Consider the following 17,734-nt stretch of genomic DNA (forward strand, 5'->3'; position numbering starts at 1 on the left):
GCCCTTACCAGTGTAGCATTCTGGCAAAAAATTTTATGCCAAAATTTCATTTTCTTGGATACACTGAGAAGATAATACATAATCTTTCTTACCTGTTATTCAACAGGGATGCATTTCAAAATCATATGACTAATTAATAGACCAACGTGCGCTGGATGCTAGGAGGTTTCTGAAACAAAGCCCCCCCCCCCCCCCCCCCGCCCCAGAAATTGCCAGCCAGGGCAGATACCCTGGTTTGCCCCCCGCCCTTATATCCAGGCCTGTTGCGCCATTCACGATTCTGAGAAGAGAAGAATATAAACTGAACCTCCTCCACGTGTTTCTGATGGAGGAAGGCAGAGTATTAGTGTGCAGAGCTCGAAATCTCCGCAAAATAGCAGCACAAGATGTTGGAGTTAACAACAAGGTCCACAATGACATCATATGCTAAGTTCAGGCTGGAAATTTGGGAATGGACCATGGTCCCAGACAGCAGTCGAAGGTTGGCCCACACGACAGAAGAGGAAGTGGAACTGTTAAAGGAACTTGTAAATAAAATCCAGCTACCTTCTTTGCTATCCCGAAGACTGCGATGACACTTCGCACGCAACTGTTTATAATGACAGGAGTTACGGTAAAGGTGAAGCGCGAGAAATGGAATGTTCTGCGGCAGTAAGAATAACTTTTAAGGTATTCTACCTGCTCATCACAACTGGGGAAATTTGGTTGTTGAAGGTTGCCAGGGAGGAATTCATAGCCTTCTTTGGTCTTTGGTGGAAGCACTACTCTATCAAATGTGAGAAAAATAGTGCGTATAGGAACTGAGGATGCATCAACCTTTTTCATCACCTGATGGACTGCAGTGACACACTGATCACAGTAGTAAGTTTGGATTTCTCCCTCAGTCAGACCATCAAGTAGCCTAGTGTAAATAACGCCACATTAAGATACCAGTGTTCGATAGGCCTCAACACAAACTGGACAGCCATGGAGAAGCGTCGCTGCGAGCAGTTGTTGGGCTTGAGGGTCACAATTAGTCTCCAAAAGCAAAGTGCTGTTGCATAAAAGAGAGCAGGATTTCACAGCACCTGCAATTGCATCAACACCTTTCTGAATAATAAACAGATTAATTAGTAAAGCACTGACCGTCTTTAGTACATGATATCATGAGGAACCAACGTGCAGCTGGCAGTCTTTTAAATCTTTAGCCTCATTCCATTTATGTTTGGTAGACGTAGACTGAGATGCAAGTCAATTCCCGGGGGTGGGGAGTGAGGGGTGGGAGATGGGGGGTGGAGGCAGTGGCCGAGGGCCAACAAAAATGGCGGGTGTGGGGTAGGAGGACGGGCCAATGGACCGCCGGGAAGAGCAGTGAGGGTGGGCAAACAAGGAGGGGATGCAGGCTAACGAGGACAAACGGCGAGGGGACGAACCGAACGGCGAGGGGACGAACAAAGAGTGGGGTGGGGGAGGACGAACAGGGAGTGGGGCAGGAGAATACAAACAGGGAGGGGGAAGGCAACAGGGTGGGGGCGGGAGAAGAAAAACCAGGAGGGGAGGGGGAAGGCAACAGGGTGGGGGCGGGAGAAGAAAAACCAGGAGGGGAGAGGGAAAGACAACCAGCGAGGGGGCAGGAGAAAACAAACAGGGAGTGGGCGTGGAGGAGATGGGCAGATACAGGAAGAGTAAGAGGCAGACGGGTGGGGGGGGGGGGGGGGGGGGACTAGAGATCGGAGGTGATGGAGATTTGCGCACTGTGTGTCAAGCACATTACAATAGTTTAGTTGAACTTTGTAGCTAGTTTTCAGTTTCACATTAGATTGACTGTGTCAGATGAATGTAATGAGTGAGTAACAGACCGGATGCTAATTTGGGCTCAGTTGTGTGTTCATAAAATTGAAGCTTTCCTGATCAGAGCACTGGAGGTCACAGAGGTGGTTCAGTCTTGGTACTATGTAGCCAGACAGCACACAGTTATGACGGTACGAACGAACACCCAAGAACATGTTGAGCGAGTGTGGTGAAAAAAATTGCATGAAAATTTGAAGCAATTTGTGAATTTCTGTTATGAATTAAATACTTAAAACTTTTTGCTAACATTATTTCACCAAGAACTTACTCACGAAATTTATTTATCTGGGATGGAATATTTATTCCCCTTACAACTGTTTTGAAGACTAAACATTAAGTGATAAATATGTAAATGGAAATCTACAGAAAAAAGATTATTTAATTGGTATTCTACAGAACTCAAATATTTTTCATCAGAAATGATTTCACATCTTTCCATTTACTACACTCTTTAAATGTTAGGTTTGTTGGATAGCATAATTAATGCTGTAAACTAAAATTATTGGTATGAAAGTAATGTTAACCAGATTATCAGACAGGTACTTTTCATGATTTTTTTGTAAATAGTTATAAATGAATTTTTACATTTATTTTGGCTTTGGTAGTTTAATAGTTTCTTATTATTATTTCTTTCCTTTCTCAGACGTTATGTCTGGTTAAAAATGGAAAGTGACACGGACCTCGATCAAGCGTGACTTCCTTTTAACTGTACGGTATGTGTTACATTGCATTTAGGAACTTTCGGGTAATTGAACATGTATCAATAATTACAGATTTCTGTAGTTGAATATATACGCTTGGATGTAGCTGTATTGCGTTGATGTACTGGTGGATATTGTGTGGTATGACTCCTGTAGTTGATAGTATAATTGGTATAATGTCAACTTTATCCTGATGCCACATGTTGTTGACTTCCTCAGCCAGTTGGATGTATTTTTCAATTTTTTCTCCTGTTATCTTCTGTATATTTGTTGTATTGGGTATGGATATTTCGATTAGTTGTGTTAATTTCTTCTTTTTATTGGTGAGTATGATGTCAGGTTTGTTATGTGGTGTTATTTTATCTGTTATAATGGTTCTGTTCCAGTATAATTTGTATTCATCATTCTCCAGTACATTTTGTGGTGCATACTTGTATGTGGGAATGTGTTGTTGTATTAGTTTATGTTGTATGGCAAGTTGTTGATGTATTATTTTTGCTGCATTGTCATGTCTTCTGGTGTATTCTATATTTGCTAGTATTGTTCATCCACTTGTGATGTGATCTATTGTTTCTATTTGTTGTTTGTAAAGTCTGCATTTATCTGTTGTGGTATTGGGATCTTTAATAATATGCTTGCTGTAATATCTGGTGTTTATGGTTTGATCCTGTATTGCAATCATGAATCCTTCCGTCTCACTGTATATATTGCCTTTTCTTAGCCATGTGTTGGATGCGTCTTGATCAATGTGCAGCTGTGTTACATGATACGGGTGTTTTCTTTTTCCAATTTACTTTCTTCGTATCTGTTGATATTATGTGATCTAAAGGGTTGTAGAAGTGGTTATGAAATTGCAATGGTGTAGCCAATGGATTTATATGAGTGATTGCTTGTGTATTTTGCTAGTTTCTGCTCATTCTATAAAGAATTTTCTTAAACTGTCTACCTGTCCATAGTGTAGGTTTTTTATTTTGTTAACTCCCCTTCCTCCTTCCTTTCTGCTTAATGTGAATCTTTCTGTTGCTGAATGTATGTGATGTATTCTATATTTGTGGCATTGTGATCGTGTAAGTGTATTGAGTGCTTCTAGGTCTATGTTACTCCATTTCATTACTCCAAATGAGTAGGTCAATATTGGTATAGCATAAGTATTTATAGCTTTTGTCTTGTTTCTTGCTGTCAATTCTGTTTTCAGTATTTTTGTTAGTCTTTGTCTATATTTTTCTTTTAGTTCTTCTTTAATATTTGTATTATCTATTCCTATTTTTTGTCTGTATCCTAGAAATTTATAAGCATCTGTTTTTTCCATCACTTCTATGCAGTCGCTGTGGTTACCCAATATGTAATCTTTTTGTTTAGTGTGTTTTCCCTTGACTATGCTATTTTTCTTATATTTGTCTGTTCCAAAATCCATATTTATATCACTGCTGAATACTTCTGTTATCTTTAGTAATTGGTTGAGTTGTTGATTTGTTGCTGCCAGTAGTTTTAGATCATCCATGTATAGCAAATGTGTGATTTTGTGTGGGTATGTTCCAGTAATATTGTATCCATAATTTGTATTATTTAGCATGTTGGATAGTGGGTTCAGAGCAAGGCAGAACCAGAAAGGACTTAATGAGTCTCCTTGGTATATTCCACGCTTAATCTGTATTGGCTGTGATGTGATATCATTTGAATTTGTTTGGATATTAAGTGTGGTTTTCCAATTTTTCATTACTATGTTTAGGAACTGTATCAATTTAGGATCTACTCTGTATATTTCCAATATTTGTAGTAACTATGAGTGGGGTACACTATCAAAAGCTTTTTGGTAATCAATGTATGCGTAGTGTAGCGACCTTCGTTTAGTTTTAGCTTGATATGTCTCCTCTGCATCTACTATCAGTTGCTCTTTACATCCTCTTGCTCCTCTGCAGCAGCCTTTTTGTTATTCATTTACAATTTTGTTCTGTGTTGTATGTGTCATTAATTTCTGTGTAATGATTGAAGTTAATATTTTGTATATTGCTGGTAGGCATGTTATGGGGCGATATTTAGCTGGGTTTGCTGTGTCTGCTTGATCTTTAGGTTTCAGATAAGCTGTTCCTTGTGTAAGTGTATCAGGGACTGTGTATGGGTCTGCAATGTAACTGTTAAATAATTTGGTTAGATGTGAATGTGTTGAGGTGAACTTCTTTAGCCAGAAATTTGCTATTTTATCTCTTCCAGATGCTTTCCAATTGTGTGTAGAATTAATTGCTCGGGTGACTTCATGTTGCAAAATTATAACTTCAGGCATTTGTGGTACCATCTTGTATGTGTCTGTTTCTGCTTGTATCCACCATGCATGTCTAATATGTTGTACTGGGTTTGACCATATGTTGCTCCAGAAGTGTTCCATGTCTGTTATGTTTGGTGGATTATCTATTTTAAAGTGTGTGTTATCTATTGTCTGATAAAATTTCTTTTGGTTTGTGCTGAATGTTTGGTTTTGTTTCCTTCTATTTTCACTTTTTTTGTATCTTCTAAGTCATTTGGCCAATGCTTGTAATTTCTGCTTCTTTTCATCTAATTGCTTTATCGCTTCTTGTTGTGAGATTTTACCTAACCTTTTTCATTTTTTGTCTGATATTTCATTTCTTATAAATTTTGTTAGCTGTCTGATGTCTTTTCTCAGTTTTTCTATTCTGATCTGTAGCCTGTGTTGCCATGCTGGTTTTGTGGGTTTCATCTGTGTGTTGGTTGGTTCTGATCTCCGCCTACTGTGTATATTTAGTGTAGTGTGTGCTCCTATATAAACCAGTAGTTGTAACTCTTCCATAGTTGTATTTTCATTTACTTTGTTGTGTATGATTGTGTTGATAGTTGTTATTATTGTTTCGACTTGTGGGTTATTTGGTGGTCGGTGCAAGAATGGTCTAATGTCTGTATTTGTGTCTTTGTATTCTACATATGTCAGCTGAAATTTTTCTTCTGTATCTAACATGTGTGTCACTTCGTGTTCTATTTGTGCTTGTTCTGGTGGCTGTCTTAAGATTTCGTTTTCCTCTGATTGTTTAACTGATGCGTGTTTTTCTTTGTTTGTGTGCTCTGGGATGTTTGAGTCCATTACTGTATTTTCTTCTTCTTCTGATTGCACATTATTTTGCTCCAGTATCTGTTGTACTTGTTGTTTGATCTTTTCTAATTCTGACTGGGGTATCCTGTTATTTTTTATTATTACACGGATCTGATCAGCTAGTTATCGTTCTGTTAAAAATTTTAATTCTGGGTATCTAGTAATAAATGTTGTGTATACTTGTGATTTGTATCCAGTTGTGTTGGTTACTAAGTTTGTTGCTTGGTGATAACAGAACATGAGGTGTCGGTTAACTTCATCTGACCATTTCATCCTCTGTCTTTGTTTTCCTTCTAGGGTGGTTGCAGGAAGCATATCCTGCAAAACACCTCTATTTGGATTTAAATCATTTTCCAGTTGGCTAGCAGTGTTGTTACCATTGTGGACAGACATGGCGTTCAAGCGTCGTCCCCAACCATGACAGCACTTGTCCGAGGCTTCATTAGTTCTGTCCTGAACCAACTAATCACACTAAAAGGGGGGTTAGCCCTATTAGTGGTTTGTTCTTTTCGTCGCCTTTTACGACTGGCAGAAAATACCGGAGGCCTATTCTTTTCCTGGGTTATTATTATTATTATTATTATTATTATTGTCATTTGTTCCTTCTAAACACTACAGACTTTTTTCACTTATTTATTTATTTTTATTTCAATGTTCTTATCTGCCAGGCAGCTGTGTCCTGTTTAAAAATTTTGCTATCGGTTTCATTCATACAATAATTTGGTAGGGGGTGACAGCAGTCCCTTAAACATAATAAATTGTTACACATGTGATTGAAGATATATTTTAAGCTGCAATTGTAACAGGCCGATGTTACATCAGGCAAGGGATGCAAAAAGGTGTTCTGAGAGCCTGGTCAATTCACTCTATGTTTGGTAGTCACGAGAGCAACATCTCTTGTACATAATTGTAACAAAAGTGCGCAGTGCACATGGAACTTTTACTTCAATCACAGCTATTACTTCAGATATTTAACAGTTCTTATTTTTAAAAACACAGGAGAATGTAATAAGTTGACAATGATAACAGTGAAAACAACAATTAATCTTGTTCATTAGATGTGCCAATTTGTAGATTTATACAGTAGGCAATTTAGTGTCTCTCTAGCCCTAATACAGGCGCATGCTACATAGCTAAAATTTTAGCAGTTAGTTTACCATCCAACACAACCAAACTTTTGCTCTGGATTACATCAAAGAACCAAATTGTCCCGCAAACTATTAGGTATAGATTCTCATCAGATCACTTTGGCAAAAATAAATAATAATCTACAATACGTAGAATTGAAGCAATCAGATAATATACATAAATCACTCGCATGCTACCCTCTTTTGAAATTATCATAAAGTAGGTGGTAGAAGCTACATGATTTTAAATCAACAAAACTAAAAGCACAATGTTAGATTTGGTAAGTTGCTGCTTTAATAGTTCGGAAGTGAAGCATTATTTAATACTACTTCTACAATATAAAAATCCAAATACACTGAAATTTAGCTTGCTGAATAATACTACTTGGTACACTGAGATATAAAAAACAATGAACTTACTAAAATGCTTTGACATTTGCTATATTGTCAGCAAAATTCAGCGTCCGCAGTAGTTTGCAAAAACATACAGCAGAAAACTACTATCTTAGGGCAGATGACACTATCAACTGTCTATCCAGGGTCCAACAACAACATATTATTCAAACAAAATCAAGTGAAGGGGAATAACAAAAAAATGTAAAATGTGACATGTTGACTTGCAGCATCAACAATTAAATGGAGAAGATTAATAATATCTGTCAGTTGCAAATATTAAGTAAATTTTACTAGCAAAAACATTACTCTGAAGTGACTTTTTGTACGAGTGTGAATTCTATATATAAATGGGAATAAACTTTGACGTACCTGTACATATTATCTCCTTTAAGTTCATCTGCACTGAAGAATGCAGCAAGACAGTCATGCAAACTGATTGTGGGACCCCAAAACCAGCTTCGTACCCATTCCCAGATCCAGGATACCCAACCCTTTGAGGAAAAAAAGAAATCACAACTTTACATATGATGCCAATGTGGAACAGTGCCACTGAATTCATTAAACTCTGCAACCACCATTCTACTTACATTATTAATTCTTTAAATTCTATTTTCTTTAGGAATTACAATGATATATAGAAATACACGTCCCTCTTCTTAACTTACACACAAACATGTATTTCATACCAGTGTTCACAAGTCACATATTGACAGAAAATATGAGGCAGAAATACAAGCTGTATTGAAACATAAAATAAAGAAAGGTAGAAAGAAAAGACTGGTGATAAATACTGTGCAGAGCCTGTTAAAATTCCAGAATCAGGAAGTTTCCTGTTAAAATTACCAATATTCTTGAAAAACAGCACTGTACCTCAAACTCGCTTTTTTGTAACCTTAAAAATTCCCTACTATAACATTTTAGAATCACTCTCTTCTAGAAACAGTGCTAAACCATACTGGATCAACTGGATGAAGTATTTCACCAGGGATTCAACTATCTGTTGGCATGAACACACTACCTACCACCGTCTAATGCTCAACCACTCTCCGAAACACTGTCTGTCTCCACCTGCATAGCAACACCGATAACCTTTCCTCTTTCCTATCATATAGTTAATAACAGAGAAGCTGACCTCAATGAAAATCCTGCTGTACGAGCAAGGCAATCAATAATGGCAAGACCTACAACATTATAAGGAGAAAAATCAGTGCCTTATTTCACTCAGTATAAATCTGGTTGTCCTTTTCTCCAATGTTTTCACCACATGTATTTAACTTTTCCTTTCCCCTCATTTCTAGATTTTAAGAAACACCGGTACATTATTTATTATTTTATAACTTCACATGTTTTATATTTCTTCCTGCTGATTACTTTATTGGCACTTAATTCATTTTAAAGATCACCACCACATTTCACATTTTGTCTTGTGATACTATTCCTTCACAGGAAGTTGTCCTCCCGTTTGGTAGAGAGATTCTATATTTCTTAGTCCTTTTGGCTTAAAACCCATTCACTTGAGACATAATGGGATGCACCAGCAGGTGACATCACCATTAAACAGTAGTGTTTTCAAAATTAATGGCATGTCGAATTACATCACTTCTGTCATCCCAGTACTGCACTGAGACAGTGAGGTTGTGAGATATCAACTGTGTTATAAAAGGTTTGAATATACATTCAGAATTAAGGAACTGGCAATGCAAGTTTATAAATCGACAAAGCAAACTTCATAATGGTTGTTCTTGAAAAGTTTTGCACAGTAACTTCCTGAAAACTGAAATAACATGGAAAGTTCCATCCAAACATTTACAGACATCGACATTTATTTGTTAGCAAAAATATATACAAACAAAAAAAGTAGCAAATATTTATAAGGCAATACACTTAGAGGCTGCTTACTATATTCACTGTTTTTTTCTTTTGAAGTACCAATTAACTATTTTTCTCCTTCAATAGAGGTGAACTGCGCTGTTGAAATAGGTCATTTAATGAAGACTGTTTCATCAATTCATGTTCTTATTTATACACAGTTAGACTTTTTCTCCTATTGTAAAACTGAAATCATTTTACCCATTTAGATATTTGGCCCCCATTGGGGAATAACAATCAAGGGGGAAACAAATATCCAAGTCATCTTGTAACATTGGCATTGCTCACAGAAATGCAAAGTCACAATATTCACTATGATGAGTGACCACAATGAAAATAGGTTAACTTCCAATGTCAGCAGACAATGACACCATCAATGTGAATGTCTAAACTTACCTCCTGAAAAACCTTGGCCTAGATGTTCTGTTTTGTACCATCAAGTGTGAATTACCTTTATACTGTAACAAGATCTTTGGAATTCTGTTGTCCATTCATTCAATAGCTTCTTTTCATTTTACTTGTACTGTTCTGTTTTTTCACATACTACTATTTATTTTTCATCAAATAACCTTCCACAGACTTTAAAAATCTCATATTACCAGCTACTAATTTTCTCTTGTCTGATCAGATAGGTGGTAACTGACATTTCTAAGGATAGCTGATAAAACTAAAAGTACTTCCAAATGTTTAAGAAAATTACTTTTGCCAGCATAAGTAGTTATGGGTCCATAATCATCTTCAGGTAACAATATTCATGTTTATGTCACTCTTCCGTGAGATTCGAAATATTTTCAGCCATTTTCAACATGCAGCATATAGCACTCAAATGCACCATATAAGCACAGACCTCATCATTGTCATTAATGTCACCTGTCATCATGGCAAATGTGAATTAAGTGTAAACAGTGTGGCAAGGGAATGAAATCAATAAAGGTTTGAAAACCAAATGCACATGATGGGAAGAATAAACTCGGTCCTCACTGAACCACATATTTCAAAGCTATATTCTGTATGCAAACATTGCCATTTATACTAAAAATGTTTTAGAAAAACCACGTCTATATGAATAAAGTCATTAAATCATGGGCCATGGCATCAAACTAGGTACAACTGAAAAAGCTTTTCCACATAATTTGTAACAGGCTGCAGATTTTTCAGCTATCTTTAAAAGGAAATAAGTGTCATGCAAAATAAGCAATGAGACATTATTTTAATGTAGGTGTATAAGATAAGGTGCAAAGGCATTTCTGGAAAGTAGTCATGTTTGTGACAAGAAACAAACTGACATTTCTTGTTGAAAATGGGTATCACATAAAATGTGTGATGAGCAGTAGATGATTAAATCTATATGTAGCAAACAAATGATTTGGAAACTTCTGCTTATCCTCACGCTCCTTACAACTCTCAGAAGAAACATGTGATTGTACAATCCAGCAATTACAATGCCACTTCTCAGTCACATCGTGGAACCCAAGAAGTTAATAATTTTGTTGCAGTTTTGTCTCAATAATCTTTTGTTCTATCTTGCTAAGCTTTTGTGTTCAATACCCAGTCGTTCCAGCCAGCTACACACGCCATCATACGTGTACCGAACTGACTGAAGTCCAAGATGTTGCATAGTCCAGCATAAATTGAATAACCAATCAGGACATGTGGGAGAGAAGTCATGCAAATGCCTCTTGCATCTATTTACAGAGAGATGCTTCTGAAGCTGCCTCTCCTGTGCTGTAGCTCTCCTCCCGGGCAGATGGCTTAGGCTATTTAACCCTGCAACAACTATAACATGTGCCTGTTCCTGCCTCAGTCTCTTTCTATTATTCTGCAGTAGCCCTGAAATACCACAGTTCTTTTTGACATCCTGTAACTTCCAGCCAGCCACCTCATTGCCCTTGCAACTGGTACATGGGATATTCTTCCTTGAGGATCCTTTGTAACCCATATTTGAAACAACAACCAGGCATTTTCTTGGATTTTATGAGGTTCACTAATCCTGAAAATCCACTTCTTCCACTCTGTCCACACCCCACTCAAGTTGTCCTGTACATGATCCTAGTCTTCATAAAAGATGCGTTGTTCTCCTGCCGGCATGCTTAGTGACCGGCTCATTCTTCCAAACCTCCCCCCCCCCCCCCCCAAAAAAAAAAAAAAAACGAGGAACAAACCTTTCTGAAAGCTAAGAATAATTTTTTTTTTTTACTGTGAATTTAGCTTCCTGAATCTAAATGTTCAGCAGCCATTCTGTTTTGAGGTAAAATATAAGACTCATTTTAAATTCATCTGAAAATTTTAAAATTTCCACAGCTATAGTGGTGTGCAGGTAAGAAGGTGGGTGGTGGGACAGCGCAAAGTAACAAAAAATGGTGGATCAGGTCAAATTCTCACCAATAGTGTCATTTCCCTGTTTCACATGTTGCTGAATGAACTCTGAAGTGTTCTTTATGGCTGATCGATCACAAAAGCACCAAGTGTTACACTAAGAGGCAAGACCTATAGTGGTCTGAGAGCATGTAATTTCTCCAAAAGAGTCCACAGCAGACTACTTGTCACATGGTGCTTGCCAATGGCCAGGTGAAAATAGCTGAGGCCTGTGGTGTGAAACAGAGAACTGTGTAGTGTATATTTAGTGAAGCAAACACATGTATCAAAACCTATGGGTCTGCATCTTTTAAATCCTGGGGAAGCGACACTGTCTTAGAAAAAAGCGTGTGAGATGGATGATTTCCGTAAGCACGATGTTTTAAGAACATTTTACAATGTACATCTTTCGATAGGCAAATAGCGAACAAAGAACTAATTTTAGTAGTAGTCAACGAACAGGTTTAAGAATATTAAAGGACATGGTCGTGTGAGAGCCATAGGAAAAAAATGCGTTTTTCAGTTTTGTTAACATATGTCCTCACAGTAATCAGGTCCTTGTTGTGTGAAAATGGCGTATATCTTTTCTCATTGCAAGAATAAGCTGCTGCATATCTCCAAGTTGTGAGCTTAATTTAAAGACAGATAAATGTATTGGCTCTTACGTTCTTCTGTCTCGAGTCAGTGCATCTCTATTTTCGGATCAGCAAAACGTATGGGCACTTACGTTCTTCTGACTGCTTACTTCATGAAGTAAATTTGGAAATACGTTTTTATTCAGCAGATACCATTATCTGCTTGTTTTATATAATACAATTTTGCTGCATCTGTACACTATTTTCCTGTGTGCTGAAAGAGTATTACATGTTGTCTACCAGATAATAACGAAGCTTGCGACGCCAAGTAGAAACTTAGCATCACGCCTCCCTCCTGAATCATTCGTCTGCTCATCAGTTCTCGAAACACTTTAAATACGAGGTTTCAAGCCATTGTATTTCCCTTGCAAGAATCAATAAGCGGAGAAACACTAAACAATGAGTGCCCTTTGTGAACATTGTCAACGCAGTCACGTTGCTGTCATTGTCATGTCAAATTTTGTTTAGTTTCATGTGGTATTCACTGTGAAGAGGTTGTTGTTAGTGTGCGTTCTCTGTTACATAAAAAATGACTTCACGAGGAAGGAAAATGGTTGAGCTAGTGATGCAAAATTACCGCAGTGAAAGTAATTCTACATCCTATGAAGGTAAGATGAATTACTATTAATTTTATCTATGAGATAATTATCCACGGAGATACAGATTGTTAGTTTGATTGACTTGATTCCCATTCATTGTTTGTATACCATATTGTAGAAATTACAGAAGCACAAGAAAAGAATGGTGAAACCTCATCTGCAATACAAAACTGTTCCGAAGTGAAACGACTGCAAGAGTTAACTGAAGAAGATTGCAATGATTTCAAAGTGCTTAGTTCGGGATCATCAGATGATTATATACCCGAAAACAGCACGGATTCATCATCATCATCATCATCATCATCATTACCACCACCACCACCACCACCACCACCACCATTACCATCACCATCTCAGAGGCCAAAGAAAAGGAGAGCTGCAGTTCAACAGAAACTGCAACTATCTTTAGAAAACCTCGGTAAGCAAAATGATAATCCGTGGATCTTGTTTAACATTTCAAATACTAATTTCTTAGTCACAAATTATTTGACAAACAAAACACATATACTGAGACTTTCGTTTGAATATGATTGTGTGTACGCATTTTCTTAGTGGTCCTTAATTACATTCTGATTTATTTCTTCTCCTAACTGTGATGTTACTAAAATAATAACACATGTGCATTTCAACAGAGCTAGGGCCAAATTTATTGTCTTTGGGCGAAGTGGTACATTTTGTCGTAGTTATCGCATGTCATAATTTTTAAAATACAATGGAACTGTAAGATTCATAGTTGATTAATTTGGTATATTATTCTAGATAAGGCACTAACATCAGTAATATCATTTTCTCCTTTCCAGGCAATGTCACAAAGGAGATACAATACGGAAATCCACGTTCACCGACAAATCAGCTATTCAGTCCTGATTGTTCAATTTGTGTGAGCAAAGGTTTTGTAATGTTAATGAACATGCAACAGGAAGAAGTTAATACAGTGACCGTTGAGTTTTATGATCAAGAACATGGGCAATCTGACAGAGGAAATGAAGTTGGTAAGGAAAATAAAGCGAGAAAAAGAAGCAAGACACTGGCAAGTGGAAAAAGAACATAAGAAAAATGAATAGGCAGTCAGGAAAGGCGTACAAATCAACTGTTAATAAAGAAGTACCAGCCAGAACATTTAAGTACAAGGATTGTTCCAAATGCCCGAGAAAGTGTAGCGAGAACATCAGTGAGACTGAAGGGAGACAGATGTTCCAAGGATTCTGGATGATGAAAGATTTAGAAAAGCAGGAACAGTATTTAGCTCCACTTAATAAGGTGGTACCTAAAGCAAGGTCACGTTCTGCAGGTGCGCAGTCTCGAAGAAATGTCACAAAGAAGTACATTCTCCTGAAAAATGGTAGTGAAGTTCAAGTGTGTCTAGGGTTTTTCCTTAGCATTTTTAATACATCAGAAACATTTGTGCGATATATAAAGAAGAAAAGCAACAGCAGCAACATGATTCTGTCTGCTGACAAGAGGGGTCATCATCATCCAGGTATCACGAGATCCGACGAGGCAAGGGAGAGAATAAGGAACCATATAAAATCATTTCCTACCATTCCATCACATTACTGCCGACAGAGCACTGTGCAACAGTTCTTACCAGGAGATTTGAATATACGAGGTGCATTCAAGTTCTAAGGCCTCCGATTTTTTTTCTCCAGACTGGAAAGAGATAGAAACATGTGCATTGTTTTAAAATGAGGCCGCGTTCATTGTCAATATGTCCCAGAGATGGCAGCACCGTACATCAGATGGAATTTTACTGTCAGTGGCGAGAATGAGAACTGTTTTAAATACTTAAAATGGCGACGCTTTCCTTACTTGAACAGCGTGCAATCATTCGTTTTCTGAATTTGCGTGGTGTGAAACCAATTGAAATCATCGACAGTTTAAGGAGACATGTGGTGATGGAGTTCTGGATGTGTTGAAAGTGCGTTCGTGGGTGCGACAGTTTAATGAAGGCAGAACATCGTGTGACAACAAACCGAAACAACCTCGGGCTCGCACAAGCCGGTCTGACGACATGATCGAGAAAGTGGAGAGAATTGTTTTGGGGGATCGCCGAATGACTGTTGAACAGATCGCCTCCAGAGTTGGCATTTCTGTGGGTTCTGTGCACACAATCCTGCATGACGACCTGAAGATGCGAAAAGTGTCATCCAGGTGGGTGCCACGAATGCTGACGGACGACCACATGGCTGCCCGTGTGGCATGTTGCCAAGCAATGTTGATGCGCAACGACAGCATGAATGGGACTTTCTTTTCGTCGGTTGTGCCAATGGATGAGACGTGAATGCCATTTTTCAATCCAGAAACAAAGCGCCAGTCAGCTCAATGGAAGCACACAGATTCACCGCCACCAAAAAAATTTCGGGTAACTGCCAGTGCTGAAAAAATGATGGTGTCCATGTTCTGGGACAGCGAGGGCGTAATCCTTACCCATTGCGTTCCAAAGGGCACTACGGTAACAGGTGCATCCTACGAAAATGTTTTGAAGAACACATTCCTTCCTGCACTGCAACAAAAAAGTCGGGGAAGGGCTGCACATGTGCTGTTTCACCAAGACAACGCACCCGCACATCGAGCTAACGTTACGCAACAGTTTCTTCGTGATAACAACTTTGAAGTGATTCCTCATGCTCCCTACTCAACTGACCTGGCTCCTAGTGACTTTTGGCTTTTTCCAACAATGAAAGACACTCTCCGTGGCCGCACATTCACCAGCCGTGCTGCTATTGCCTCAGCGATTTTCCAGTGGTCAAAACAGACTCCTAAAGAAACCTTCGCCGCTGCCATGGAATCATGGCATCAGCGTTGTGAAAAATGTGTACGTCTGCAGGGCGATTACGTCAAGAAGTAATGCCAGTCTCATCGATTTCGGGTGAGTAGTTAATTAGAAAAAAAAATCGGAGGCCTTAGAACTTGAATGCACCTCGTACAAATAATGCACAAACTATATAAGAAACATTGCGAAGAGGAACAGGTTACTGCTGAAAAATATTGGCTTTACAGAGAAATATTCAATACAGAGTTTAACTTAGGCTTTCATCTACCAAGAAAAGATGTATGTGACCACTGCTATCACTTTCAAAATCTCTCTGAAGAAAATCAAGAGGCAGAGAAAGACCAGTACTCTCAACACCTAAAGAGAAAGGAGGCTGCTAGGATACTAAAAAATGAATTGAAAGAGTGGGCCAAAGCAGGAAAATGTCATTTACTGGAGTTTGACCTAGAAGCTGTGACATACTATCCACACATAGCAGCTAAAGTCATTTTTTACAAAAGAAGACTGGCGGTATACAACCTCACAGTATACAATACTGTTACCAGGAAAGCTAGAAATTACATGTGGCATGAAGGTGTGGCTAAACGTGGCTCAATTAAAGTAGCATCATGTGTATTTCAAGAACTCCAGAGGATTGCAGATGGATGTCCAGTTGTTTTGTTCTCAGACACTTGGGTGGACAGAACCGAAATGTCAACATGAGTACCATGTTCCTTCATGCTTGTCCAAACACTGAACATCCTGGTGATACAGCAGTGCTTCTTTTAGCCTGGCCACTCTTTAATGGAGTGTGATTCAGTCCATGCCTGTAAAGAGAGGGCTGCAAAAAATGTTAATGTTTATGACCCTTTGGGGTGGTATACTGTTGTTAAAACTGCTACAAAACAAAGACTGTATGAAGTCATTGAGATGGACCAGAAGGACTTTTTGGATTTTGGTGCTATGCAGAAGGAAAAGTTTAAGAATACTAAAATTGACAGTGAAGGAAACCAACTACAATGGCTTAAAGTGACACAACTTCAATATCGCAAAAGTGATGTTAATCACATCTTTTTCAAGCATTCTCATAATCAACCATTCAGAAGTTTGCTGGTTTCCAGAAAATCCCGAAATTCCGATACAATCTTTCAGTTGGAACCGAAATACCATGGAGCGCTGAAACTTCAGGAAGAGAAGGTAAAAGACCTCCTGGATCTATGCCGCAGTGGCATTATCAGGGAACAGTACCATGCATTTTACAAAAGTCTTCAAGAAGAAATAGCTGGAGATTCATACCGTGGTGGCAACAGTTGTGATGAAGTTAGCTAGAAAGTCAAAATTCATTACTGATGTAGGCACAAATTCCGTTCAAACGTTTTTATTTTTACTGTATCCTATCTGTTTTAATGAGTAAATTACCTTTGTAAGTTATATTTTGGCAAACCAAATGCATATCTCCAAAGTGTAAAACCTCTATGTAGATTTATTCGCTTAGGATCATAAAGACATATCTCCTTAGCACCATATTAAAAATTAATAGTGGTAGTCCACTAAGAACCATTTTTATAAATATATTATCATCTGACAGATTTTTAAGTGTATGTATGTGTAGTGTAGAAATTTTTCAATAAAGTTTGTATTAGTCACTGAAAAACAAAATGTCCTCCTTAAAATAACGATATTTTAAGAAGTACATTTCGTTTTTCAGTGTAAAGTAGCTAAAATGGAGTTACATTCCTCTGATCCTCACACGACAACATGGTCTTCCGATATCATAAGATGAATACTGGAAGAAAATTCCTCAGGGAGAGGAATTATACTGCAGCTCCAAGATCAAAGTGCTGGAAAATGGACAGTGGTCTGAAAGTTCTACTAGCAAAGTCACATTATTATCATACATGCAGGGTCAACAGACACTGGGTTTACTCCTCCAAGTAAACTAATATTTAAAGGCTTCACAGTTGATTTATGAGGATTACCACAGTGAGATAACATACAGTGTATTTCTTAAGAGTTAAACAAGTGGACGAGAGCTCCTTTATTTATTCCATTTTGTGACATGATTGGATTATCTTCGATGTTTAAAAATAAAACTGAACCCTCTGTTCCAGTAAAAAAGAAATTTTGTTTAAAATTTTGTTTATCTGTGATTCTTTTCGATTAATAAATATTAATGTATGTAATACGACCATTTTATTCTACATTGATTATGGGCCCAGAAATGCTAAAAAAAAGAAAACAGAAAAGTGAGTTAGTATCAATGATCCAATCTAAAACTCACAAACATAGCAAAGGCGAGATATTTGGCTAAAACAACTGAATATTTTTGCACAACACATTTGGAAAACTTAATTGGTGCCGATCGGTGTT

The 17,734-nt window shown here is 37.8% G+C and overlaps 1 protein-coding gene across 1 annotated transcript in view; it reads right to left on the reverse strand.

Annotated features, from left to right (window-relative positions):
* Positions 1 to 17,734, reverse strand: part of LOC126091940 (ubiquitin carboxyl-terminal hydrolase 20) — a 190,524-nt gene that overhangs the window by 102,205 nt on the left and 70,585 nt on the right. The window contains exon 10 of the mRNA XM_049907266.1: positions 7,524 to 7,645. Coding sequence (XP_049763223.1) covers positions 7,524 to 7,645 — 122 coding nt within the window. The remainder of the gene's footprint in view (positions 1 to 7,523; positions 7,646 to 17,734) is intronic.

The sequence above is a fragment of the Schistocerca cancellata genome, chromosome 7 (assembly GCF_023864275.1).
Source record: "Schistocerca cancellata isolate TAMUIC-IGC-003103 chromosome 7, iqSchCanc2.1, whole genome shotgun sequence".
NCBI lineage: Eukaryota > Metazoa > Arthropoda > Insecta > Orthoptera > Acrididae > Schistocerca > Schistocerca cancellata.